Genomic DNA, 26,263 nt, shown 5'->3' on the forward strand with positions numbered 1-26,263 from the left:
GGTTCCGATATTTATAAAACGTACTAGATTGAGGTATATAAGTGGACAGATCTCTGGTCTCCTAGATTTACCGCTTTTTAGCAGTTGAAAACTCTGGTTTGGTACGTTTGTAGAAGAATTCTCATAAAAAGTTTATATTTTATGTACCTAGGTTACAAACAGTAACCTCTGCAAATTTTGTGTTATCACATGAAGCATTAAGAGAGACTTTCGGGTTTCGGCCGTACTACATTTACCGCTTACCGTGAATTGCCTCGATTTCATACCCGTGGACACGTGATTTTGTTTGCAAGAAGCGGGTTTCAGAATAAAGGTACTTCTGATCTTATATAATATTATTACATCCTAAGCGTATTTATTTAGATGTATTTGATTGATATTTATGCATACGAAGTATAAGTGCATATTGAATATGTATGTAGATGTCACTATTATCTAATATGATCAGCCGAGAGCTCATCGACCAGTTACCGTGCCCCGTTTTTAATATTGGACTAAAAATTCGAACTATGAAGAATCATTGAACTGTGTCTAGTTTGACCAAGATGATGCTACTGTCTACTAGTGAAGTAAAAAATGAAGCATGAATCTCTCCTCCTGTCTATGTTGTCTAGGATGAACCAAAAAAAAAAAAAAATTTAAAAATGGCTGACTATTTTAGCAGTTTAGGCTAGTACTAGTAGAGGCATTACATTACATTAACTTTAAGGCTAAGCGTAGTGTCACAATTTTAATTTTAAGAACTATGGCTTAGATACACACAGTATGTAAAAAAAACAAAAATTGAAATATAATTCTATTGTAGCGTTATTGTGCAACTCGCTATGTTGTATCAGGCCGTGTGCGTTCATAGGAACGATAACTCTGATGGCTTTTTGTCTTGACTTTGGGAATATGCACAGAATATCATACAAGATACTCTATGACTAGATATTATGTCTTGGTGTATAGGTTAAATATAAACTGTGTAAGAAAATAAATTCAAAAAATAGCCTTCCAACATGTAATTTCAAATTGTACAAGAGGAAATAGCTGTTCACTTTGTTGACCCTGTGTAGTAGCGGTTTTTTTTCCTTATACCCACTGGTACCGGTACCCATTAAATCGGGGAAAATAGCGTCAAAATCGAACAAATTGAGAATTTTCTACCAATGTATTGGCAAATATGAAGAAAAACGGACATCAGGAATCATCTGAAGTCTTGTGATTTTTTTGTACAATTACTGGTCCGAATAATTATTGGTCCGAAGGACTGGTAATATGTAAATGATCAACTTTTAACTATAACCTCTTTACGTGCATGGTTTTAAATGTAATTATCAAATGGACTAAACTGTTGAATCTGCTTTTTTAATTGAATAAATTCAAGAGCTTTTATGAATTGGGATCATTTAAAACAAATTGGGCCAAAATAAAAATATTGTTTGTTTCCCCTCGCCCGACCGAGTCTGAAAATTCACACCGACCCATAAGTTTTTATTACGCCATTCTGGTGAAGTTTTTTTTTTTTTAAGAAAAATTCAAGGTCGTTTCTGGTGCAGATCAGTATTTTATAATGACAAAAATTTTCTATATCTTCTTTTGTTTCAATCCAAAATTAAAAAATAATAATACGAATACAGGAGGTGTTCTGGTCCGAAATCTAGAAATTTCGCCGCCTCCAGCTGGAGGCGACATTCTCTGGCTGATTTCAAATACTTACAAGCCGAATTTAATTTTAAGCACATAACTAATCAATAAAACGATTCTTCTTGTACTTACTAATATTGATTTTATGGGTTCTTTCATCACATAAACAGTCTCTTGAAAACATTTTATCAAACTGTCGAGCTTTGTTTTGAGTCACGAGACTCGTTTGCTCAAATGCCAGTGAAAATTCGGTTGACTACAATTGTTGGCTTCTGTTTAATATCGAATTTTGGATTGATATTTTCTTTTAATCGATATTAATAAGTACAAGAATCATGATTGTTTTATTGATTAGTTACAAGTGAGTTTAACATTGAATTCGGCTCGCAATTCGGACTAGTGATCTGCAAGATCGAGATGGAGAAATGTTGTCTATACGAGGAGCGAGGAAACAAGAGAATTCGGGGCATCCTGATCCAGTGTGCAAGTTGTGTTCTTCAGTAGGGGAAAGTGTTGATATTTCGGACGGATGCGATCTTTTTGACAGTCAATCAGAAGCATTCTCAATTTAACTTATTTCTGAACTAATGCTATATTTACAAACTGGAAAACACCTAATTATATGCACATGTGTAACTCAGCTCTGATTGGTTGATGTCAGCATCCATTTTGTTTGATCGGCAAAATCAAGTCCCGTTGAAACGTTTTCTGGTAAACTAGATCTACCGATATCATTTAAAAATATAATGAAAATCACTATCATATATAAATTAAGATAATGTGCAAAAAACAAAAGCATAAAATGTCAGTGAACCATAAATAAAAGACAGCAACCGAGTTTACCAATTTTATAACACCATGTGTCCAAAACTAACACCATTGTCCATAGTTGCAACATTCTCCCTAACTTTATTTAAGTGTTAGTATGTGGTATAAATAGCAGAGAAAATTCTGATGAAACCCAATGTTCGTCGAATCAATCAATATGTATACATGTAGTCCAATGCCTAAGTTTAGTGGTTAGATAATGAGCATTTCCAAAATACATGAAGTACTGTCCGAAATATCGACACCTTTCATAATTGCAAAACGTGGCAATCAAAGCAGAATTTACGCGAGAACTGACTATACGAGTTTGATGAAGAAACATGGATGATGTGCTTCACGACGTTTGGTATCGGGCATTGTTAATGGTTATGGGAATTTCATAATAAATAAAATTCTGCTAGCTAAAAAAAAAAACTTTTTACCTACCTACCGACCTTCCTCTGAAATTTAGGGTCGGGAGAGGGGAAACAAACATATTTTTATATGTGGCCTTGATTGCATGTGTCTGATTATTCCCATTAATCAATTCAGGTTTTAGGTCTGATTGTCTATCACTAGGCATATATTGTGCAAGTATGTATTTGGAAATTGGACAAGTTGGTTTCTAGTAGTATTTGTCTGGCTTTAAAACACAATTCTAAACTCTTGCTTAGTGCTGTCCGGTTGATGTTATTGAATGAACAAGAAAAATCTCTCATGAGGGAGACTTGAACTTGTTAAACATAGTTTCAATCATTCCAGTACGTTGTATATTTTTAGATCAGAATGCCACCACCAATATCTACAAAGCTGTACATTGGGAATCTACCTGAAACATGCAGAAAGGCTGACCTACAGAAGATGTTTGAGGCATATGGATCAGTTGTAGAATGTGACATTGTCAGGAATTACTGTTTTATTGTAAGTCATATTGAATCTGGAATAGATCAGAACTGAATGTTCTGTCAGTTGATACTCATTAGATTTTAAAATGAGTGTGAATTTTCATCTCTGGAATATGCACAAAAAGTTAACTTTATGCTCGCTCCCCGAAAAATTTATGGGGAACATAATAGTTGCTGTTGTGTCTGTCCATCTTTTATCCATCTGAGCTCATATTTCCTAAACCTTTCATCAAAAATTTATATAATATATATATTCCTTTAGACAAGGACTTGTGGACCAAGGTCACTCAGAACGTATAAATGTTCTTTATTTCAGTTTTTTAATATAAATATTCCCATCTCTCAGGGGTCGAAATGAACTTTTTCTACCACAGGCTAATTTTATCCTGTGGGTAAAAAATCCACAGGCTAAAATGAAAACCTACAAGCTGAAATAAAAACGATGAGACAGTGTTTTTTTTTTCATATCATTTTTTTAAATCAATGATTTTCCCCATCATTACTGAGCCTAGTGGGCATCGTTTTGACAAGACACTAAGTTACGTAAGTCATATGATGCAATGTATAGGTCTCTTGACCATCGCATCTCTAATCTACAACCTGTTTACCGCAGGTCTAGATCCAGTCTTCCAATTTCATGCCACATCACGGTTGTCACTATTGATTTTTCAAAGCAAATCCCAGACTCATGGTTTTATAAGCAGCATGATCACAAGCCCCATAAACTTTTTTGATAATCGTCTAAGCGGTGAGCAGTGTGCACTGGTGTCATCACCACAACCTGACCTCAATATAACAATAAATTAATTTAGAGAGGACATTCTCATGATTCTGATAAAAATAACTACCGGAAGACTTGGTAAAACATAGACTCCGATTTTTTTTTTAGATAAATGAATAACAAAAACCTCATACTTGGAATTCAATTTAATCACCCCTATAGGTGGACAGGACTTGTGGCACATGTCTATATTTTTCAACATAATGCGATATCCGACCTCTAAAGCATTTGTTAGACTCCGAGTTTCTTAAAATATCATACAAGAAAAATCTGGATAGAAACGGTTGTTGAAATCGTTCGTTCATGTAAGCGTTCGTATGATTCAGAGTGCAAGTTTAAGAAAAGTGAATAGCCATTTAAAACGGATACGATACGATCATAGGTTGTAAATCACCACTTGCTAAGATTTTCGAGTGTCCACTATTTTTACTCGCTATTTTTCAAACGTACTTGCATTTTGCGAGTATTTCGAGCCCTGTTTCTGCTGTCATTTGGACCAAGGTTATTTTTGGAAAGGTCAAGGTCACAGTATCCCTTTCATGAGGAAAAAGTTCCTCTAGAAGTAGTTATTATAAGTTTTTGAACAGGTATTATAATGATAATAATAATAGATTCTTTTATTTAGACAGGATAGCACAATTAGTACAAATGACTAGTTTACATTGTGGTCCTGTATAAAACATATTCACAGACAGATAAATGAGAGAATAGAAAAATAGATAACATAATATAAAATATATACATAAAATACACACACAATATCACTGGGGGAAAAAATAAACATATACATCATATCTATATATCACTTATTTGAGAAATAATGCTGCAAATATGCTGATTTAAAAGATGTAATAGAACCACAGCTTCTGACAGACTCGGGCAACTGATTCCATAAAATTGAATCATATATCACACAAATAAGTAATAGGCAAAGGTCATGTAAGGTCACTTTGTAAAGGTCACTATATATAGTTATTACCAAAAAATTTCATTTCAACCGTTATTGGTCATGTGAAGTAGTTCATTGGTTAGATGCAGTTTGGGTAACATCCATCAGTTTTAGTGATATTCTTGTTTTCACATGGAGTAAAATGTTATAGCATAGTTATTGGTTTGCAAATGTATTACAGGTGCACTTTTAATATATATATGAATCTTTGATGTTGCTTAAATTACTTTTTAGCACTTTGAAAATCCAGATGAAGCAAAAATGGCTCAAGCAAATCTAGATGGTGTGGAATTTGAGGGGATTAAATTAAAAGTGGAGGTAAATTTGATTGTACATTAAAAATGAAGGTTCAGGACACACACAGTTGGATATATCCTGGGAAATGCTCTCATTTCCTGGAATAATTTTTACATTGTTTATTTTAGATGTCTCACAGCAAAGTAAGACAAAAGCCTGGAATGGGAGGGAAAGGGGAGTGTTACAGATGTGGAAAGGAAGGACATTGGTAAGTCTACAGTACTGACAGTTCCTGAATCTGTTTGGGTACTGCCATTTGGGTAGTAATTTTGTCCAGGTTTTTTTTGGGGGGGGGGGGGGGTCATGTATATGCTATTAATTCACTCTTACATTGGTCATATTCTTGTGCAATGATTTGATAAGTCACTGATAACTCTATTGTTTTGAATCAGCTCTTGTATTGAATTCAGTGTTATGATTTATAAGATTTAAAAAGTTGGAACTGAAAACACCAATTATGGATCACCGGATACAAAACACATGTAACACTACATCTTTTGGTCACACTTAGCAAGTGTTTCTTCTTAATTTTGTTCCTGAGTAGAAAGGAGGTATTGCACCTTAGTTCGGAACTTTATTATTAGATTACAATATTGCACTCCTACAATATTCATGTATCTGAGTACTAGTAGATAATTTGGTTGTTATTATTTTGATGTATAACTCGCTGCATAGTTTAGGTGTTTTGTGCATGCATGTTGCTGTTTTTTAGTAATGTTTTATATCTGGCATTTAAATGTGTTTAATATATTTGCAGGTCAAAGGATTGCCCAAAGGGACCGTGAGTAAATCTACTCTTCAGCATATTCAGATTTTAAAAATCTAAATGCAAATGATATGGAATGTTTGTCTGTTTGATAAATAATATTCTTGTGAAGTTAATAATTGTTTTAAAGTATACATCTTTTTGCATTACTTTTGGTTGTATAAACTTGTATTACACAAACCAGTTCAATGCTAAATTCCAAACATGATATATGCACTATCTACTTTGCAAAGATGAAAACGTGTTATGCGATCAGTATCTATTGTAGATCCCGTGGAAAGCCCCGAGGACCTGAGCCCCCATACAGGGACCCCTACAGAGATCCCTATGATCCTTACTACAGGGAGAGGTACTTGCCTCCTCCACCACCACATGACAGATACAGGCCTTACCCAGAACCCTACGACAGAAGGCCACTCCCCCCTCCACCACCAAGAGACCCATACTACAGAGAGAGGGACCCATATAGTAGACCACCCCCAGAGTATTATGGACGTCGATCACCCCCTCCCCCTCCAATAAGACCAAGAGAGTAAGTAGGAGTGGAATGTAACCGAATTTAGCAAACATGTTTTTAATGATGTATAAAAATTGTATTTACATAAAGCTAATAACACCTGTACATCCTTTGGGTTTTTTTTTTTTTTTTTTAACAGAGATCCATATTATGATTCATACTATCCAAGAAGAAGCAGGTGAGAATTATTAACCAGTTTTTAACCATAAATTGTACAGATGAAATGTATGAATTAAAAAATCCACTTGTAAGATTTTGTTCATATTTTGGTAAAAATAAGTTTGTTAATTTTTAATGTTAAATTCTTCACAACATTGTTGTTTATTGTGAACAGCTACCCCATGCCACCACCCCCGGGAACAAATCGCTTGTCGCCACCTCGCAGCCGCGTCCCGGCACCATATTGAACATCGCAGACCCGCGTCGGAGGCCAAAGATGGAACGCAGAAAAACGCTTTGATTTTATCAAACGGACTTGTGAATTTTATATTTAAATATGTAAAGAAGCTTTTAATAGATACTATCAACACTGAGAGAGTTTGGAGAACTGGACTTTTCTTTCTTATTACGACAGTACGACTCATCAAGGACGAGTATTTGTTTAATTGATCGTGATTAAATCCAATTATGTTTCAGACGTTTTTTTTTTTTTTTTACATCGTGTATTTGTACGTGTCATTTGTAAATATTCTCATTGTCCATAAGTATGCAAATTCAATAAAAGGATTTTGAAAAGAAATTACAGAAATGTTTTTCTATCGAATTTGAATGAAGCAATTTCAGCTGTTATTCTCGGAGTGATTGCCCTAGAATTACGTGGATGAAATAATATTGCAATCATCAGTTTTGGTAAGAATTATTACGAGACGAATCGCGCTAGACAGTGCGCTACTGTTTCGTTTGCTTACACTGTAATTGGTGCAGCCTCGTGCTTATGATTTTCATCAGTGTTTTTTTTATACTTGTTAATTGTTGTAAACAAAAATTCATTGTTAGATAATTGAAAATGGAGATCCTGCTATATTTGGAAAGTTGACATTCATGTACGATTAAGCACTAGAACTTCACACAGTTGATTAGACGTTTGTAAAATAATGTTCCTGTTGTTTTGAACAGTATTGAGCTTGGATGAATTGGTGGGTTTTTCATCCTGCAAAAGGCCATAACTTGTGCAGTCCACTGGCAAGACAATGGGTTACCTGTAAAGAAAATGCAAGGTATTGTATTTTTGGGGTACCTTTTGTCACTTGGATGACCAAATGCGACCTATTTTGGTTGATATTGTGCATTAACATTTCAATGTTTAAATTGGATTCTACTGCATCAAGTTACTTCATGTTTTAGTATGTTGCATCTAAAAAGTTGTGAAATTCTTGGTCACTAGGTTGTCATTTTTAGTAAAACACATGGTTTTTGGTTAAACTGTCTGTCTGTTTGCAAAAATTTGCCACAACTTTTGAAGGTATGGTGATAGGGCTTTAATGTTTCACATGTGTATTCCTTGTGACAAGACTTCTTTTGGTACCAGAATCATGTTTGATCTACTTTTGAGAACTTTAACCTTGGCCATAACTTTTGAATGGACAGTGACAGGGCTTTCTTATTTCACATGTGTATCCCTTGTGACAAGACCTTTCTTTAGGTAGCAAAATTGTTGACATCTTATGGTTTGAAAAACTTTAACCTAGGTCATAATTTTTGAATGGCTTATGATGGGGATTTCATATATATATTCCTTATTACAAGACCTTTCTTTGGGTACCAGAACTACTTTGCTGCTATACAAACACGTTTTTTTTTAAAAATTGGTTTACCTGTTAAAGCGAGTACTCCCAACCAAATTGTGAATTCCATGGCCCTTGGGGAAGAAAGTAAAGTATAGAATGCAAGGTATCTTTTCCAATGTATCTTCTTAAATCCTGGACTTGCATGTAAAACAAACTGAATAAATTTCTTATTATGAGCAAGGAAGTTTTTACGTAAATGCTAGAGCAGGGTTCTGGCTATGGCATACAATAACGCATTAATTATTTTATTTTAACCCCAGTATACATAGTGATTTGGGCATGGGGCAGTGGCTCTTACATGATTTAGAGGCTATGTGGATCATATAGTCAAAATGGAAATCTTTTTATTTTTCCAGTACTAGACATGGAAGATACAAACAGAGCATAGTAAAATTTTGATAAGGGAGCCCTAAATTCATAAACTCTGCCGGGTATTGGTCGCACCATTTTGCAAGGCAAGAAAATTTTGTATTTGTGAAATTGATCATGCTTTCAAGTAGGGCTGTCGCGGTTGCAAAAAAAATTTCAAGTCGATTCGGTTCTAAAAAATTTACTTCTGGTTCAGGTATTTTGGTTCTGGTCTATATAACTATTTCAAAAATCTAATATACAGTTAAAATCAAAAACCTTAATTGTATAATGTTACAATAATTACACAGGGACGTGGACTGTGGTTTAGGCTCGACATCCATGGTACTAGAAACAGCATTGTCACTTCTACCCGTTTCCATTCCATGCTTTCATTGTTTTGTCACTGACGATGTTGATCCTGTGGCCTATTTTAAATGTGTCTGACTTATCTTGAATCCTGTTAACAGTTTTGTCCACAATGCCATCATTTAACATTGATCAAATTACAGCCGCCTTTGAGGATTTTGACTTTGATGACATTTCGTTTAAACGGATTTCTAATAATGATTCTATTCTAAAAACCAGACCTGAATCAAAATGTGGAAAAATGGAACTGAACCCGACCCGAACAACACAACCTGTGGTTTTCAGTTATTTCTGGTATCCATTGCAGCCCTACTTTCAAGTAGGCCTGTTGCCCTATGGTTTAAAATACCTCTTCCTTTTAATGGATGAAATAGACAAATCATGCGATTTACTCATTTTCATTCATTGTTTTGCATATGTTTTCATAGAGCCGAGTAATGAAACCAAAAATTAATGTACTTATTTTTTATGCCCCTGAGATCGAAGATCGGGAGGCATATTGTTTTTGACCTGTCTGTCATTCTGTAATTCTGTCTGAAACTTTAACCTTGCTAATAACTTTTGAACAGTAAGTGATAGAGCTTTGATATTTCACATGAGTATTCCTTTTGACAAGACCTTTCCGTGGGTGCCAACATTTTTGACCCAGTGACCTTGGAGTTTGACCTGCTTTTTAAAAATTTTAACATTGCTTATAACTTTTGAATAGTAAGTGATAGAGATTTGATATTTCACATAAGTATTCCTTGTGACAAGACCTTTCCGTTGATACTAAACCTTTTGACCTTGACATTTGACCTACTTTTTATTTTATTTTTACATTGGTCATAACTTCTAAATGTTAAATATTAGAGCTTTCATATTGTACATGAGCATTTCTTGTGACAAGATCTTTCTACTGGTACCAAGATATTTTTCCTTGTGACCTTGGCCATCTTTGAATTGACCATTATCGGGGGCATTTGTGTTTCAGAAACACATCTTGTACAATAGTACATTAAACTATAAAATTTTAGACTTGCTCAGGTTGGTTAATTCATTATGCCTGATACATTACCCTAATTGCTTGATTATAAATTAAGAGAGCTACACTCAAATGTAAAGGTTATATTGCAATATAATAGGTTCAAGTGAATGGGTATTTGGTTTGTTTCTTTTCTTTTTGCATGTTTTCCTGTACAAATGATGCCATTTCTTTTTGAAGGTTTATGTGGTATCCACAATTGATACAGAATAGCCAGAATCCCATCTTTTTGGAAGGAAGATTTGTAGCAGGTAGTACCCTTACATACCGTGTTAGGTTTACTAATAGAAATTTCTTTTAAATGAATGCTTCTATATCATATGTTTTAATGCTACAGTTGTACAGAAATAAAAGTGCTCAACATACATGTAATTCATGGCTGCATGCAGTTCTGCAGCTCTCCGGTCATAAATATTGGGACGTCAAATCCTTTGAGATGTCCCAATACATACGATCAGGGACCTACAGAATTCAGTATAGGGAAGGGTAAGAGCAGTGACAATTGAATGTTGGGGAAAAGTTTGAAATTGTTTTAGTGTAAGAATCGTGTGCATTGTACATGTGTTTCTATTTCTAGACGAGAGAACAAAGAAGAAGAGTGGTGATGTTACAGAAGATGTAAACATTAAAATTTGAATCATTTACATGTACATCTCTTGCTTTTACATGATATAGGAACATTATTTGGTTTATTAGAACCACATGTTCAATAGATTCACGCTTTTCAAAATGCCTTCTTTTCTTTTTTTAGGCTGCCGAGTTTACTCGGGTGACCTATTGCAATTGATTTTCGTCCATTTTTAACTTCTTAATAACTACCAGTCCAATTCATTTCAAATTTGGTATGAAGCATCATTGGGGCAAGAGGGACATAAATTTTAAATTTCAGGACTCCAGCACCCCTAGGGGCGGAGCAAAAATTGACCAATTTTCATAAATCTTCTTCTCAAGAACCACACGCTTGTAAGAAAAACTAAATGCATAGTGATGTAGAGCAGGAAGGCCTCTACCAAATTTGTAAATTTCTTGATCCCCGGGGTAGGGGTTCTGACCCCAGGGTGGGGCCAAACTTGTTATATAGTGTTTATGTGTAAAACACTTAAATTACATCTTCCTTAGTGCTATTGATACTAAATTGAAAGTAAATAGATATTTAGAAAGAACAGGTAGTCCTTTACCAAAATTGTTAAATTGGTGATCCCAGGGGTAGGGGTTTTGGTATTGGGGTGGGGCCAAAATGGTCAGTTATTAAATGTGTGAAAAATAGACATTTCTAACTTCTTGATAACTATCATTCCAATTCTTTTCAAATTTGGTATGAAACATTTTTGGAACAAGGGAAACATAAAATTGTAAATTTCAGAATTTTAGGGGCAGGGCAAAAAAATGACCAATTTTCAAAAATCTCCTTCTCAAGAACCACACACATGTAAGAAAAACTAAATGCATAGTGATGTAGAGCAGGAAGGCTTCTACCAAAATTGTAAATTTCATGATCCCCAGGGTAGGGGTTCTGACCCCAGGGTGGGACCAAACTTGTTATATAGTGTTTTTGTGTAAAACACTTAAAAAACATCTTTAGTGCTATTGATACTAAATGGATAGAACAAGTAGTCTTGCCAAAATTGTAAATTTGATTTTCCCCAGAGTAAGGGTTTTGAGTGAGGCCAAACTTAGTATATCGTATAAATGTGTAAGTTTGCTGATACTATATAAAATCTAAATGCATACTTGGGAATAGAAGAAAAGGATGTACAAAATGGTGAATTTCACAACCCAGGGTTATGACTTTAGGGAGTCCAAATTAGTCATATCTTTCGATTTTTTAATGTTAATACACCTATTATATAAAGCCTTTCATCGGTGTATGCACTTTTGAGGGCAGTGAAGTTTTGGCAATATTTCAGCCATTTTACGGCTGTGAACTAATTGAATTGTTTGGTTGTGAGTGTTTTGAGTTTCCCTGATGGCCCCCATTGAGCCTACTCTTTCTCAAACATTAGGGAAATGATCTTTTGCCTATTCAGTTTGATTAACCAGATGATATTTATTTCATAAGCTTTTAGAAAGTTTATTTCCTGTACACATCGACCAGTTTTATTCACAATATACATGTATATCATTCACAGAAGAAATGTAGTTGTGGTCGGTGATATCTCTTCCTGAAAATGTAAGATTTTTTTAACAACAAAATTTTCCAAAATCAGATTTTGGGAATAAATTTCGTGATATTTTAAACATGATTAACTTTTATATTCACATTTATCATACCTGATTATAAATGTAATGCGTGTTTTATGCTGGCCACAAACTGAGTCTTCTGCATTATCGCAATTCACCTTTGAATTAGAACGCTTTACCCGATATAATATTGCGTTGTGTGACGACACAATTGAATGAGACGATTGAACAATTTGAATGACATGTCTGATGTAATACAACAAGAGTTCTCATTGGCCGATTACAGCCCTCCCACTTTCTCGAGCGGATTCAGCGTAGCTGGAGAACTGTACATAGCTCTCTGAAAAGATCCACCTCTTATAAAAACCTTCGATTTACGGGTAACAAAAAGCTGCGGACGGTTGAGGCCTGAAATCGGTATATTCTTGTGTTGCTGTCTCATAAACTCAATACATATTTTCCTACTATATACTTGCGTCCAAACATACCTTCAAATATTCATTAAAGCCACACACCACCCGAAAACTCGCAGCTTCAAATGATTTCGTTTGTTGACGTAGCCATGTTAGGTAGCCGGTCAATTCGAACTCTTGCTATTGGTATCTATTCATAAAATCGGTTGTAAGTTATGTATTCGCTCTTCATTTATTATCAACACGAATAATTAATAGAAATTAAAACATTTTTGTACCAGTTTTTGTAATTAGGTAAAGTAAGCTCTAGATGAACGAAAATGCTACATAAGCCCATTAGATGGAGATCGGCCAGCGCGGCCGCTCATGACTAATGAAAGCCGCACTGCCGTGAGTTTAGATTTTTGAATAATTATCATTTAATAGGACTGGGGTGGTATATTATTTAAACAATTTAGCTAAAATATTTGTGGGGAATTAGTACACATCTAGACGCTATTGTGCCAATATTGAAATGAACCGGGATTCGAATTGACTGGCTACCTAACATGGCTACGTCTACGAACGAAATCATCAAAAGCTGTGATCGAGTTTTTGGGTCGTATGGGGCTTTAATAAATATTTGAAGGTATGTTTGGACACAAGTATAGTAGGAAAATATGTTAGGAATTTTTTTATATTAAATTTATGAGACAACACAAGAATACAACTTTTTCTCTTTCTTCCTTTGAAGTTTTTTTTTCCATCTAGCATCTGGCCGTCATGTTTTCAAATGCTGACTACTCCCGTATAAGGGAATTTGGGCGGACTTATACATATGGACCAATGAGAGTTTCTGTTGCATTTCGCAATTGTATTACAAACGGATTCAATTGTGTCGTCACACACAACGCAATACTATATCGGCCAAAGCGTTCTAATTCAAAGGTGAATTGCGATAATTAAAATGTAAGATCTTAGATCTTGCGGTTTATTTTGCCTACAAGATCCAGACAGACGGACGACACCGTCCCGTCTTTGACTGGCGTATTAAATCAATTGATCGGAACAAAATTCAAACTTGATCTGTAACTTGTGATTAAGCAATGTACCAAATGTAAAATGAATATCTGCAAGCATGACGGAGAAAAGTGCGGTAAAGTCCAATGGACATGACTTGATAAATAATCTATGGACCGGAACAAAATTTGAACTTGACCTGTAACTTGTCATGGTAAAGCAATGTACCAAATATCAACGAAAAATTGCGGAAACTGATTTTGCAGACGGACGAACAATTCAAATCTAAAGTCCTGGCTTCCCCGGTAGATGAAGCATGCAAACAAATACCGACGTAATCAATCTCGTGATACATTTAATTCCTAATTATAATGCAGGTATATATAACAGGTAAGCAAAAGGTGTGGTACAGTTGCGATGGGAATTTCAACAGATGGTTGGAAAACGGGCTCCATGACCATAAACGAATACTATATATACACTGAATTAAGTGAAATAGATCTAATCCATATAATATTGATACTGTATTGACATCACATTTTAAAATATCAGTAAAGGGCCCAGGGTATATGCAAAATCTCATTTCTGACTGAATTCTATTCTCAGTCTGTGATCGTGGAACCAAGACTACACAGATATTGTCATCAATTTCAAAGTGCTTGTGCATTGGAGAAGAATACTGTATCTCTCCAGCAAAAGTACTGGAAACTATGGAAACGGTACATATTTTTACCCGTCACAAGCTTGTACATGTATGATGTTATTCTTGGGTCATGACGTGTAGAACTTAAGGTAGTATCAGCATGCAGCAGTCATCAAGATGCGAGATAGTTTCTTTTGCATCATATGAATAAAATGCCCTAACTTAAAAATTACATGGGGTAGATGGACAAATTAATTCTAAAATATTCAACAAACTGTATGTTTTCAAACATCAAAGTAGATTGTTGGGAATCAAAATCCTTACAATGCTCACATCGTGTCAAAATTCTTAGCATGAGAACTGTGAGAGTACAAACTGCGCTCACTTTGTAACATTTCCTTAAAACTCAACAACCTGCAATTTTCTTAAAAATTGAAGAAAACCAAAATCCTTCCCACATGCACACCTTGACCCAAATTGCGACATGATCTATAGTGGTCCACAAAGAAACTACATAGTAGCAAGTTTCGGCTTGGAATCATAGGCGTAGCTTGGGTTCGAATATTACCGAAGCAGGGGGTCTGGGGGGCGCAGCCCCCCCAGAAGCTATCGACATTTTAACAACGTAAAAGGTGGGTTTTTTTTTTTTTTTTACCGAGGCAGCTGCCTCGGTTGCCTCAATGGAAGCTACGCCACTGGGAATGTAACAGAGCTGGAAGTGCAAATAGAAACAGAACAACCTGAACAGAGGGACGGCCGTACAGACATCGCAGTGCCATAATGCGGAACGGTCTAAAGACAGGCGTATATAAAAGTGATTGAATAAGTTCTCCCGGTCGTCTGCGGATTTGTACAGTTCCCGTGTGTCACACCTCAAAATCACAGACGACAACTTTATTTCACATTGTCGGTAAGCTGAACGTGATTTTGTGGTAACAAGAAAAACATCAATCGATTTTAGGTATATGGCAGGTGATACGTGATATTTAGGGATAAGAAAAAAAATGTATAATGAATCCAATATTTACACATGACCTTTCATAGACCGATCAGATATATATCAATACAGAAACGTTTATCGGTGAATTTAAGTTCAAATTCCACATGATGTCAGGTTTTTAAAATGTCACAAAACTGACGAGTAAATATCTTTGCATATCTGATTAAAATGATTTATATAATATATGCAAAGGAAAACTGAAGATGCTTAATATGTAAAATCTTCCGAATAATATTTTCCATTTCTATAAGCGCAAAAGTCCATGCCAAAGTGTTTGTAAGAATAAATCCATGATTTCGATAATGAGACGAGTGACTTTTCTTCCACAGTAGCTTTTCCTACGGAAAACTGTATAATAGTTTTACCCCGAGAGTAAAATTTCTCCCATATAGTAGGATTCAGGTTTTGTTGGTTGTTTTTTTTTTGTGTTTTTTTTTGGGTTTTTTTTGTATAGAAAAATGTTTGTGAAAGCTAGGCAGTCGAGCTTCAATCATCTTTGCTAGCCAGGGGTTTTCGTTTTAAATTAACGTTTATGGGGAGCGGAGTGGACCGAAAACCCTTGGCTAGCGAAGATGGACTTTAAAGGGAAAGGCAACCCTACCCCTAACCACATGGTTTTATGAATAAAGAATTGCATGTACTTACTGATATCGTTAATGGCAGTCTTGAACAGCAAAAATTCTTGCTTTAAAGAATTCTTTAAAATTGCATGTAACATAAAAGTTTTGTTTAAGAATAGAAGTAGACAATTTGAAAGTGAAAAAGAAGTGTCAGGAAATGCTCAGAGCGCAGGATTTGCACCATTTCCCCCAGACCCCCTGGCCTATTGGGAGTAACATTTAAATCGACTTCATTGCAAAATAAGTTCTGAGTATGGAAATTAGAATGAGTAGAACTTTGGAAACAAGTAGCAAATAAACTAAACATTTTCATGTATAAAAGACTGTCTCACGATCTCCCCTAAGATGTTATGTACACCGGCAAAGGGGTAAATGGGGGGTAGGGGTGGAGGTTGTGAAAAGTACGTAAAAGATCAAGTGCTAGACACCCCACCCCCTTTTCATAAATTCTTGGATCCACCTATAAAGCATATATTTCTGTCAATTAGGGAACTCTTTTCTAGAAATTTAAAGATACTATAGAGTATGGTCTCCATGTAATTAAAAAAAAATCTTTAATTAAAGTGCTAAAATGGAAAATATAGATCTCCAAATTGGAAGATCTTGTTGAAGGAATGTAAGCGGTCAAAGAGTGTAAATATCTTGCTTTGTGGAGCCCTTAACACTGTCTACTGGTATTAATTCATTTAATTTGGTTAAAGAAGCAAATACAGTGAAAAGGAAGTTAAAATAATAGAAATCCCATATTAGTTTATCATGTGTGTATTTACAAATCTTATATAAAAAATGCCAACATTTTACTCATTTTGCATCTCCAAAAAAACGAACTAGATAACAATGAGAGTGATACATCGTTTATACTCAATTACTGTTCAGGAATTGCCTTAAAATGGCATAGGATTTCGGTCAGGATCATGTATGATTAATCGTCTTGATTATATGCAAAATCTATGATATCGGTTGCTCTCTCTCTCTCTCTCTCTCTCTCTCTCTCTCTCTCTCTCCGTGCTGAAAAAGCTGTTAAATGAGTATTTAAAGTCCTTTGATTATTTACACATATTACTGTAAAAGCAATGGTACTATTAGGTAATATTAGACGGACACCTATACAAGTTTATCCAGTACTTTCGAATTGCGAAAAATGTGTTTTGAGAGAGCATGGACATGTCCCCACACCTCTCGCCCTCACTAATCTAATACCTTGTATGTAAACCTTTCACATCCTGTGGGTCACTAATCTAATATCTTGTATGCAAAACTTTCACAATCTGTGGGTCACTAATCTAACACGTTGTATGTAAACCTTTCACATTCTGTGGGTCACTAATCTAATACCTTGTATGTAAACCTTTCACAATCTGTGGGTCACTAATCTGATACCTTGTATGTAAACCTTTCACATCCTGTGGGTCACTAATCTAATACCTTGTATGTAAAACTTTCACATCCTGTGGGTCACTAATCTAATACCTTGTATGTAAAACTTTCACATCCTGTGGGTCACTAATCTAATACCTTGTATGTAAACCTTTCACAATCTGTGGGTCACTAATCTATTACCTTGTATGTAAAACTTTCACATCCTGTGGGTCACTAATCTAATACCTTGTATGCAAGCCTTTCACATTCTGTGGGTCACTAATCTAATACCTTGTATGTAAACCTTTCACATCCTGTGGGTCACTAATCTAATATCTTGTATGCAAACCTTTCACATTGTGTGGGTCACTAATCTAATACCTTGTATGTAAACCTTTCACATTTTGTGGGTCACGTTTATGGGGACGTAACTGTAAGGACAGCATTTTTGTTCTCATAATGCACTACTCACAACGCAGGTCAAAAGGTTAAAATGACTTCACTTTACACGTTCTCTCTCTCTCTCTCTCTCTCTCTCTCTCTCTCTCTCTCTCTCCGTATTAATCAGCAAGAGTCAAATTCGATACATGTAATATGATACATGTATATAATCGCTGAGTTAAAAAAGCTGAATAAACTTAGTTCGAAAGATATAAAAGGATATAAAAGGCCTGATGCAGAGACAGATCCAGGATCTTCCAATAGGGAGAACTTTTAAAGGATGAATGCTATTTTTAAAGACAACGGTATGAGCGTCGAACAATCTAATCGTCGAAGGACTGGGGGGGGGGGGGGGGGGGGGCTTAGAAAAATTGCTTTGATTTTGATTGAAGCAACTAGTGACTTCTGAGTCGTATTTTAAAGAATTTTTTTTTATATTGCCCAAGACTAGATAGAATGTCGCACCGACATTGGATAGAATGTATTGAAAAGGTTATACTATGAAATATGTGTGTAATTTAAATAGGGAGGGTTCCTTATTCCGACAGCAGACAGAATAGCAAGCGTACTAAGACCCCCTCCCCCAACTATTTCCAAAAAACAAAAACAAATGATGATTAATGAAAGTAAGTGAACCGCTACGAAAGTTGACCGCGGTCTGTTGTTAATCAATACAAAGCTAAATTAAACAACAAGTTCTATATATCGGAATCTCGAAGCTGAAGGAGAAAATAGCTTTCAACTTTTAACTACATGATCATAAGGGCGCGGACAATGATCGAAGTGGGTTACGAACGGTCACAGTAGGTTGAACTGAACATATTGTTTTATCACAATAAAACAAGCAATTTCAGAGAATTGTGACTTTTTTTTGAAAGACAGGTGGGGTGGGATAATGGCTGTTAATTTGGTTTTCCCGCGTTTCGAAGAATAGCAACGTGCTCAAGCGCAGAAATACAAGGCGTGACCATAGTTTAAGAGGATTACTGGCATAAAAAATAAGCCTCCTTATTTAGTATTATAAATATATGTTATTTGATAAATAAAAAGCTTGGAATAAAGTGTTTTGCGAAGTTATCGCCAGGTTAAAGTTTTGTGATAGGTGAACCAAGGCAGGGGTGAGAAAAAGGTCATTCCCAACCAGGTGAAATTGATAACACATACAAGTATGCAAATTTTGATAGTAGGAAAACCACGTAATTATAATGATGCATGATTGATATCTAGTGATGTAAATCAGTATGTATTGATCGATTGGTGACCTATAAGCAACACAGGCGGTGCAGATTATTTAAAGTCAGAAGTGTTTATATATGCAAATGTAATTATTTTATGTGCGTATAATGTGTATTTGACACCGCCGCAGTTTCTGCAGAGCTACACCCATAATACAATTAAGCTAGACATTCGTTATTTATATTTCATTTCATTTATAAAAGGGTTTCAAACAAGTCACTATGTGTAATAAACAAAATTCATATTTAGATATATCTATTCATTTCATCAAGTACCGAGGGATGACCCTTAAAAGCTTATTTCCAAAGGGATCCTTAAGTTATATAATTAATAGGTTTAATAAAGAAAATACGAGAGAGAGAAAAATAATCATACTGGAATTTCGACGGTGCGCAAAGAATATTGCATAATGCACAAGAAATAATTATATTAACTAGTACATGAACATTTCTATTTGCAGGACTTCTAGTAATGTTATTATTTGGTACAAAATGATAACCAAGATAAGTTAGTATATTTTCACGATCAACAATAAAACCCTGGTTTAATCATATTTATGTAACTTTTACCACATTGGATGAGTCTAAAATATGACAGATAATACTCTCTCTTGGACCCAGGTTTAAAATCAATCTTATACGTTTCTTGTGATCTATGCTCGAGTTGCTTACTACTACCATAATGAAAGGAAGAACAGACATAGTCAAAATAATATTGTATCAATGCAGAACATAGGGCTTTTCTTGACTGCATATAAAGACAACATCTCGTTTCTTTTATGTAAGTATAGTTATAGTTTTGATGCAAGGTTGCCCGCACTTGACAGTCTTTTTTTTTTTTTTTTTTTTTGGTTTTTTTTTTTTTTTTTTTTTTGAAACTTTTGTAACTGTTAAGTAAGTAAGTAAGTAATTTTTATTTAAAGTCGGAAAACTATATACAGGTAAACAATAAACATGAGCTAAGAGCTCTTTAACCGACTAGTTGCAAGTACTTTAACCAACCAACCCCCCCCCCCCCCCCCAAAAAAAAGATTTAAAGTTATATTGTGATAATTATGATTATATTAGGACGTCATCGATAGAAGATATAGTAAAACTGCATACATGTATGATTGTTTGAGCATATGTTATTGCATATATAATATACAACAGGTTTGAACACAAGTTCTTACAACTTACGAGGTTCTCCCCTTAGATTAATTGATAACAATTGTCATAAAACATATGTATAGATAAAATAAATACATGTACATATAGCATAAAGTGAATAACTATCATGGAAATCTGCCTGAATTAAGTATAAATTTGTGAACAGCAATAAAAATTTTGCTGTTAGTTTCATACCCCAAATTGTCACTGCCCCAAAGTAAAATCCGTGTATCAATAATAGATAATTCTTGTATTTGAAAAAGTCCGTTGAACATAACATTTCTTATAACTGAAAATCTTTTACAAACAAAGAAAAAATTATATGCATCTTCTCTCATACCACAATAACAGTTAGGAGAATTGAAAATGTTTTTTCGGTGTAAATCATAGTTAAGCAAACAGTTATGTCTTAATTTAGTATGAATTATATTTACTATTCTTTTTGCCAAGAAGAAAATGTTTAGGCACTATTGAAATATTGATATTAGTAGAAATGTTTCGATGGAACTGACAGATAGAGGTTGTTTCCTTTGCTTCGTTTGCTAAAGAGTTCCATTTGCGAATGGCATCTGGAAAAATGATTTGTTTTATGTTTTTTGCTTAGTTCTAGGAGGTATATAGTCATATTCGTAACGAGTATTGTGGCGCGATGTATCCTTTCGAAAATTGTCAATAATATCACCTAAATATTGTGGTACAAGAGTGAAGTGAATTTTATACATTGTCATTATTTTGCGATTTTCCGTCTTTTACTTAGTGTTTCCCAACCCGTTTCTAAATATAATGATTCTTTGGATGCAAGAATTGGCAGTCTCGTTACAATTCTAGCTGCATGGAGCTGTACTTTTTCTAACTTTTCAATTTCTGCAGAAGAATTTCCATCCCATACGACTGAAGCATATTCTAGTATACATGTAGGTCTAACAAAAGTCATATACAATTTAGATACATGTAGTTTGTTTCTACATAAAGTGAATTTGAGTTTCCTTAGAAGTCCTAGTTTTTAATACGCATTGTTTACAATGCAAGGTGAAGACAACGAACAGTGATCAATCTCATTACTCCTACATGCAATACAAAATAGATAGTTGGGCAAACACGGACCCCTGGACACACCAGAGGTGGGATCAGGTGCCTAGGAGGAGTAAGCATCCCCTGTTGACCGGTCACACCCGCCGTGAACCCCATATCCTGATCAGGTAAACGGAGTTATCCGCAGTCAAAATCAATGTGCTAAGAACGGCTTAACAATCGGTATGAAACACGGCAGACAGCATTTGACACAATGCGAGGTTGTATTGACGAACTAGATCGTTATAACGACCATAGAATTTGCGAAATATCATTGATATACACAGACCATTTTAAATCATTGGAAAAAGTGAGACCAAGATGTTTGTGGGAAGAAATGATTTCTAATTGACAATTTTGAAAAAGCAGTCTTGGAATTTCATTATGCTTTGCTTTGGTAAAAAATAAAACTTTAGTTTTATTAGCATTAAATTTCAAAAGCCAGTTATTTGACCATTCTTCAAGAATTTTGAGATCATGATTCATAACATTTTCTGTATTACATATATTCTGCATATTGAATTTAATTATCATCTGCGTACAATCTACAAAACGATAACATATTTTGTGCTACATCATTAACATAGATTAAAAACAAAAGCGGTCCTAGTACAGATCCTTGAGGCACTCCAGCATTGTTAGTTAAACTGGATGATAACAAATCCGTATACATCACTTTCTGACGTCTATTACACAAATAACTTTTAAACCATTGAAAAAGATTTCCACATATTCCATATTTTTGTAATTTAAAAAGAAGTCCCTTATGCCAAACCCTGTCAAAAGCTTTAGAAAGATCACAAAAAACCATACAACATGATCTACCTTCATCAATATTCTTCACTATACTGTGATGTATTTCAATAAGTTGGTAAACTGTAGAGTGATCAGGCAAAAAACCAGCTTGGTACTTATAAAACAGGTTGTTACTATGAAAATAATTAAAGACATGTTTAAAAATGATTCTTTCCATTATCTTTCTGTATGTATGATTAAGTCTTTAGAAAGTCAAAGGATTACAAAAGGACAAGGGCTTTGTATCCCCCCCCCCCAAAGATCTGTATATTAATACACAATAGAATTAAACGAAAGCAAATTTTATAAGTCTGTAAATTAAATGTCCTCTTATTTTGACAAGCAGGTCATTATATAAACTTTTCAATGATTTATAAAACAGAAATTGAAATTTAGTTTGAAGTATCAAACTACATCTTCGTGCAAGGTATATGGATTGCACAGTGAAAGCCTAGGTTTTGTTTTCCATTAATGATCAGCGTTAATAATACGTTTTGTGTAGGTGTGCATCAAATTTTAGGAGTAGGCCAGGGATCTGAATATCATTTTATTCTGAGCCTTATGGTATACAGTTTGAGTCCTTTTGCGAGCGGTCTGTACATGTCTATAACGGGAAGGGCGAAAATGACACAGACGAGACATGGAATCGAAACGGGCCTCCTGAATCTCTATTCGGGTGCGCTCTGTCAACTGAGCTGTCTGGTCACCGGGCTTTGAATCCGTCTGACCGCCACATTCCTTCCACACAAATAAAAACACCTAACCAGGATCTTTACCCTTTGGCAGACATTTTACCATCAGTTCCTGGAACTGGTCTCTGGTACCAAATGTAACAGGAAGGGGGAAAATGCAAAGGATTAGTCCAAGATTTGAAACCTGACCCCCTGAATCTCTAGTCAGGTGTCCTACTAACTGAGCTCTCTGACCACCGGCGATCGAACCCGTTTGACCGCTACTAAAGTTGTAGCCAAAGCAAAAAAAAGGCTTGAGTTGATATCTCATGTCATGGCGTATCCAATCGGAATTATATGGATCGGGATCACTTATAAGTTTACCTCTCCGTACATATATGAAAAAGTGAAGATAACAAACATTGATCAATCTAATAGCTCATATAAAGAATACCAAATTGATAGTTGGGCAAACACGGATCCCTGGACACACCAGTAGTTGGATCAGTTGCGTAGGAGGAGTAAGATCCCCTGTTGACTCACATCTGTCGCGAACCTTATCTTTTGACCAAGTAAACGGAGTAATCCGTAGTCAAAATAACGGTTTAGCAATAGATATCAAACACGTCAGACAACATTCGACTAATGACCTAATGACAGGTTGTATTTGCAAATTAGATAATTATAACTACCATATAATTTGTGAGATGCTGAATTTCAACGAGACTGTTGAAACCCTTCAATACAGTATGTTTCTGCAAATGTGATGAAGTGACAATGTGCATTGGATTTCGTTTTCTATACCAATAGTTTATCAGTCTCATTAAAAAAAACAACCTGGTACGTGCAACTCCAGGTAAAAACCAAAGGGCAATAGTGTGCACCTTCTTTTGTTGCTTACCTAAAATTCATTGTGCTTTCTGTGCATCGACATTGAAAGAATGGAACATGATAGTCCCTCCGTAAACCATTGCTCTGTGAAAGAATGTTTTGTGGAAACGATGAAATAGAGGCCGTCATCACGATTTGAGCCCAGATAAAGACCGGTGCAAAGCCTGAATTCTGTCAATGTTAGAAATGGATTTGAAAGATCATGAGCATGTTTGGATTAGGCTTAATGGAGGTTGGAAACTAGCGACGCATGGTGTGTTTAAGCTCACATTTTCCATACTCTACAGGCCATAATTGCATTCCATGTCGTCAGAAATGTCCTCAATAAATACAAAATATCCAAGTTTTATTTCATGACCATTTGGAGGAATTCCAATAGGACTACCTTGACCTCTGATTGACCGGAGTATTATTGAGGACTGATGTGCATGTCAAGTCCCTCAGTTTGGTTGATTATTTCTCTTCTAAATAAACCGATTATTTTAACAGCATAATCTACGGATCGCTGAAGCATCATGTCTCAGGTGAGAGATACATGGTCCATGAAATTTTCTATGAAATTCATTATAGTGTGTATTTATGTCGCAGAGTAATTATTATATGTTGATGTGCACTATATATATATATGGGACTCTAACTTTGTACACGTGCATAAATGTGTATTGAACGTTAGTTTTAAATTCTAGTTTCAACCCTATATGTAAAATGTATTTAGAGTATATAAACGGTTAAAGGAACTGGTTCACGATTTTTTATCAAAAATATTTTTCATTTTTTATGTTAACATTGAAAATATAACTCATTTAATGTTGACAGCCAAAATTTTGACCTTCTGAATGCAACAATAAAAGCAATATTTTAGCCTTAAATCTGTGTTATGTAAACAAACATTCGTGTCATTTTATGTATACAAACAAACAAGTGAAATATTGATTTTGTAATATAAAGCATCTTAATTTTGCATAGTCACAAATTTTCACTTTTAGATAACACGTTTTACCCCAAAAATGCTTGAAATGTGAAAGATATGATAAACTTAGATCGATATCCATTTCGTTTGAAAATTTCGTAAACAATAACATACCACAATCTTTGTTTACAAAACAAATTATAAACTCTCTAAAATGAGCTTCTGTGATAATGTATAACCTTAATTTTTATGTGAACTCTTTTAAACACATTAGACAGTAGATTTTGATCATTAAAAGTGAAAAAGAAAATATTGAGGAAAATCGTGAATCAGTCCCTTTTTAACAGACGATCCTGATTAGGGTGTATTTATATCTCCAATGTTGTTGCCTTTGATATATCTACGAAATGTAATGATAGTCATATCCTTAAATATGCGTTGCAGTTGTAAACAGTGCATGCATGAATATATGATTTTTTATGTTTTAAGGATACATGATACATACTACAATCCCCCTCCAGGGTACATATGTAGAACTGTATATATATATTTTTTGTATTTAAGTAAATTGTAAATGATATTATGACTTTAGGAATTTATCAGTCTCGTCTTTTGAAGTCATCTAGCCTCCCCCGTATGATTTTGATTTTTCTCTACGAATTATATATTTTTGGTGTTATTTGCAAAACCGTTTAATCAATCAAAACTTATCATAGGCTTGTCCCACCTATACCCCCCCCCCCCTCCCCCTCTTTAAATTCATGTCGTAGATTTTTACAGAACTTGACATTGGCACATTTATGTAAACTTTAAACTTGTAACTGAGGAGTAATCGTGTTTACTTCGTGATCGGGGGGGGGGGGGTCAGTATATGTATGACAACATCGGGGAAAAAATGGTCTTAATCAATGCTTTTTATAAAAACGTAAACTTGTGTTCTTAAGGATGTATCTCTTCAAATGGAAATTTCAGCCGTATATTCCCATGTGTTCTTAGCCTTGATATAACCAAATTATCTTAGATGGAAAAGGTAAATTAAATCGTTTTACACATATTGAATGTACATTTTGTAATTACATCATGACGTAATGATTGGCCGTAGGAATTATTCTTGTACTGATGATGAAAATTAGAAAAGAAATTACAAATTAAAGAGTTCAAAGTTCATAAAATGTGTTGAAGTGAAGAATGAAAAGAATAAAAAAAATTTGGTTGTTGAATTACGTGCAGACACTTCTACATACATTAAATGGGATATTGTAACTCGGTGAATATATTGACTGCATTCAAGGTGTTTGAAATCATCCCTTCAATAGTGTTGCACATTACATTCACCCCAATAATTGGACATACCGACGGGTTGAATATAAGTTGATCGATGAATATACATATGATTAAGAAATTCATATAATCTCGTTTAAAGAAAACCAAAGATTTTTGGACCGATGAAAATGGAGTGTACAGCAAGAAAGATTAGCATCTGTTTACAAATATGTTAATTATTCAACAAAAAAATGTCAAATTTGATGGCTATTAGTTAACCTGTGAAAAGTCAATTACCGACGACCTTTAGAATATTTAAATGAGGTAAAAAAAAAAATTGCTGAGCAGTGATACTACGTTATAGAATTTTATTAAAATGGAAATTATGGAACTAAATATTGACAGACTGGTCACGTGACATTTGATTTGTCTTATAAGTAATT

At 34.7% G+C, this 26,263-nt stretch overlaps 1 protein-coding gene across 3 annotated transcripts; it reads left to right on the top strand.

Annotated features, from left to right (window-relative positions):
* The first annotated feature begins 223 nt into the window (after positions 1 to 223).
* LOC125652099 (RNA-binding protein lark-like) lies at positions 224 to 10,909 on the top strand. Of its 3 annotated transcripts, XR_008802791.1 has the most exons (11): positions 237 to 313; positions 3,217 to 3,357; positions 5,306 to 5,389; positions 5,497 to 5,576; positions 6,126 to 6,149; positions 6,403 to 6,666; positions 6,791 to 6,829; positions 7,768 to 7,868; positions 8,795 to 8,893; positions 10,360 to 10,430; positions 10,757 to 10,909. XR_008802791.1 is itself a non-coding variant. In XM_048881073.2 (8 exons), exons 2-8 carry the CDS (start codon positions 3,223 to 3,225, stop codon positions 7,056 to 7,058), a joined length of 699 nt encoding a protein of 232 aa, XP_048737030.1. In that variant the 5' UTR covers positions 224 to 313; positions 3,217 to 3,222; the 3' UTR covers positions 7,059 to 7,390. The 3 variants fall into 3 exon arrangements, 1 of the variants encoding a protein (XP_048737030.1); XR_007361475.2 differs by lacking the exon at positions 8,795 to 8,893; XM_048881073.2 differs by lacking the exons at positions 7,768 to 7,868; positions 8,795 to 8,893; positions 10,360 to 10,430; positions 10,757 to 10,909 and adding an exon at positions 6,986 to 7,390 and having other exon boundaries at positions 224 to 313.
* Positions 10,910 to 26,263: the final 15,354 nt, after the last annotated feature.

The sequence above is a fragment of the Ostrea edulis genome, chromosome 5, assembly GCF_947568905.1.
Source record: "Ostrea edulis chromosome 5, xbOstEdul1.1, whole genome shotgun sequence".
Taxonomy (NCBI): domain Eukaryota; kingdom Metazoa; phylum Mollusca; class Bivalvia; order Ostreida; family Ostreidae; genus Ostrea; species Ostrea edulis.

Excerpts from the sequence above, each read along its gene's own strand:
- LOC125652099 (XM_048881073.2), top strand. The coding sequence starts at position 3,223 with ATGCCACCACCAATATCTACAAAGCTGTACATTGGGAATCTACCTGAA. Across the intron at positions 5,390-5,496 it reads GGATTAAATTAAAAGTGGAG|ATGTCTCACAGCAAAGTAAG; the intron begins GTAAATTTGATT and ends TGTTTATTTTAG. Across the intron at positions 6,150-6,402 it reads AAGGATTGCCCAAAGGGACC|ATCCCGTGGAAAGCCCCGAG; the intron begins GTGAGTAAATCT and ends TATCTATTGTAG.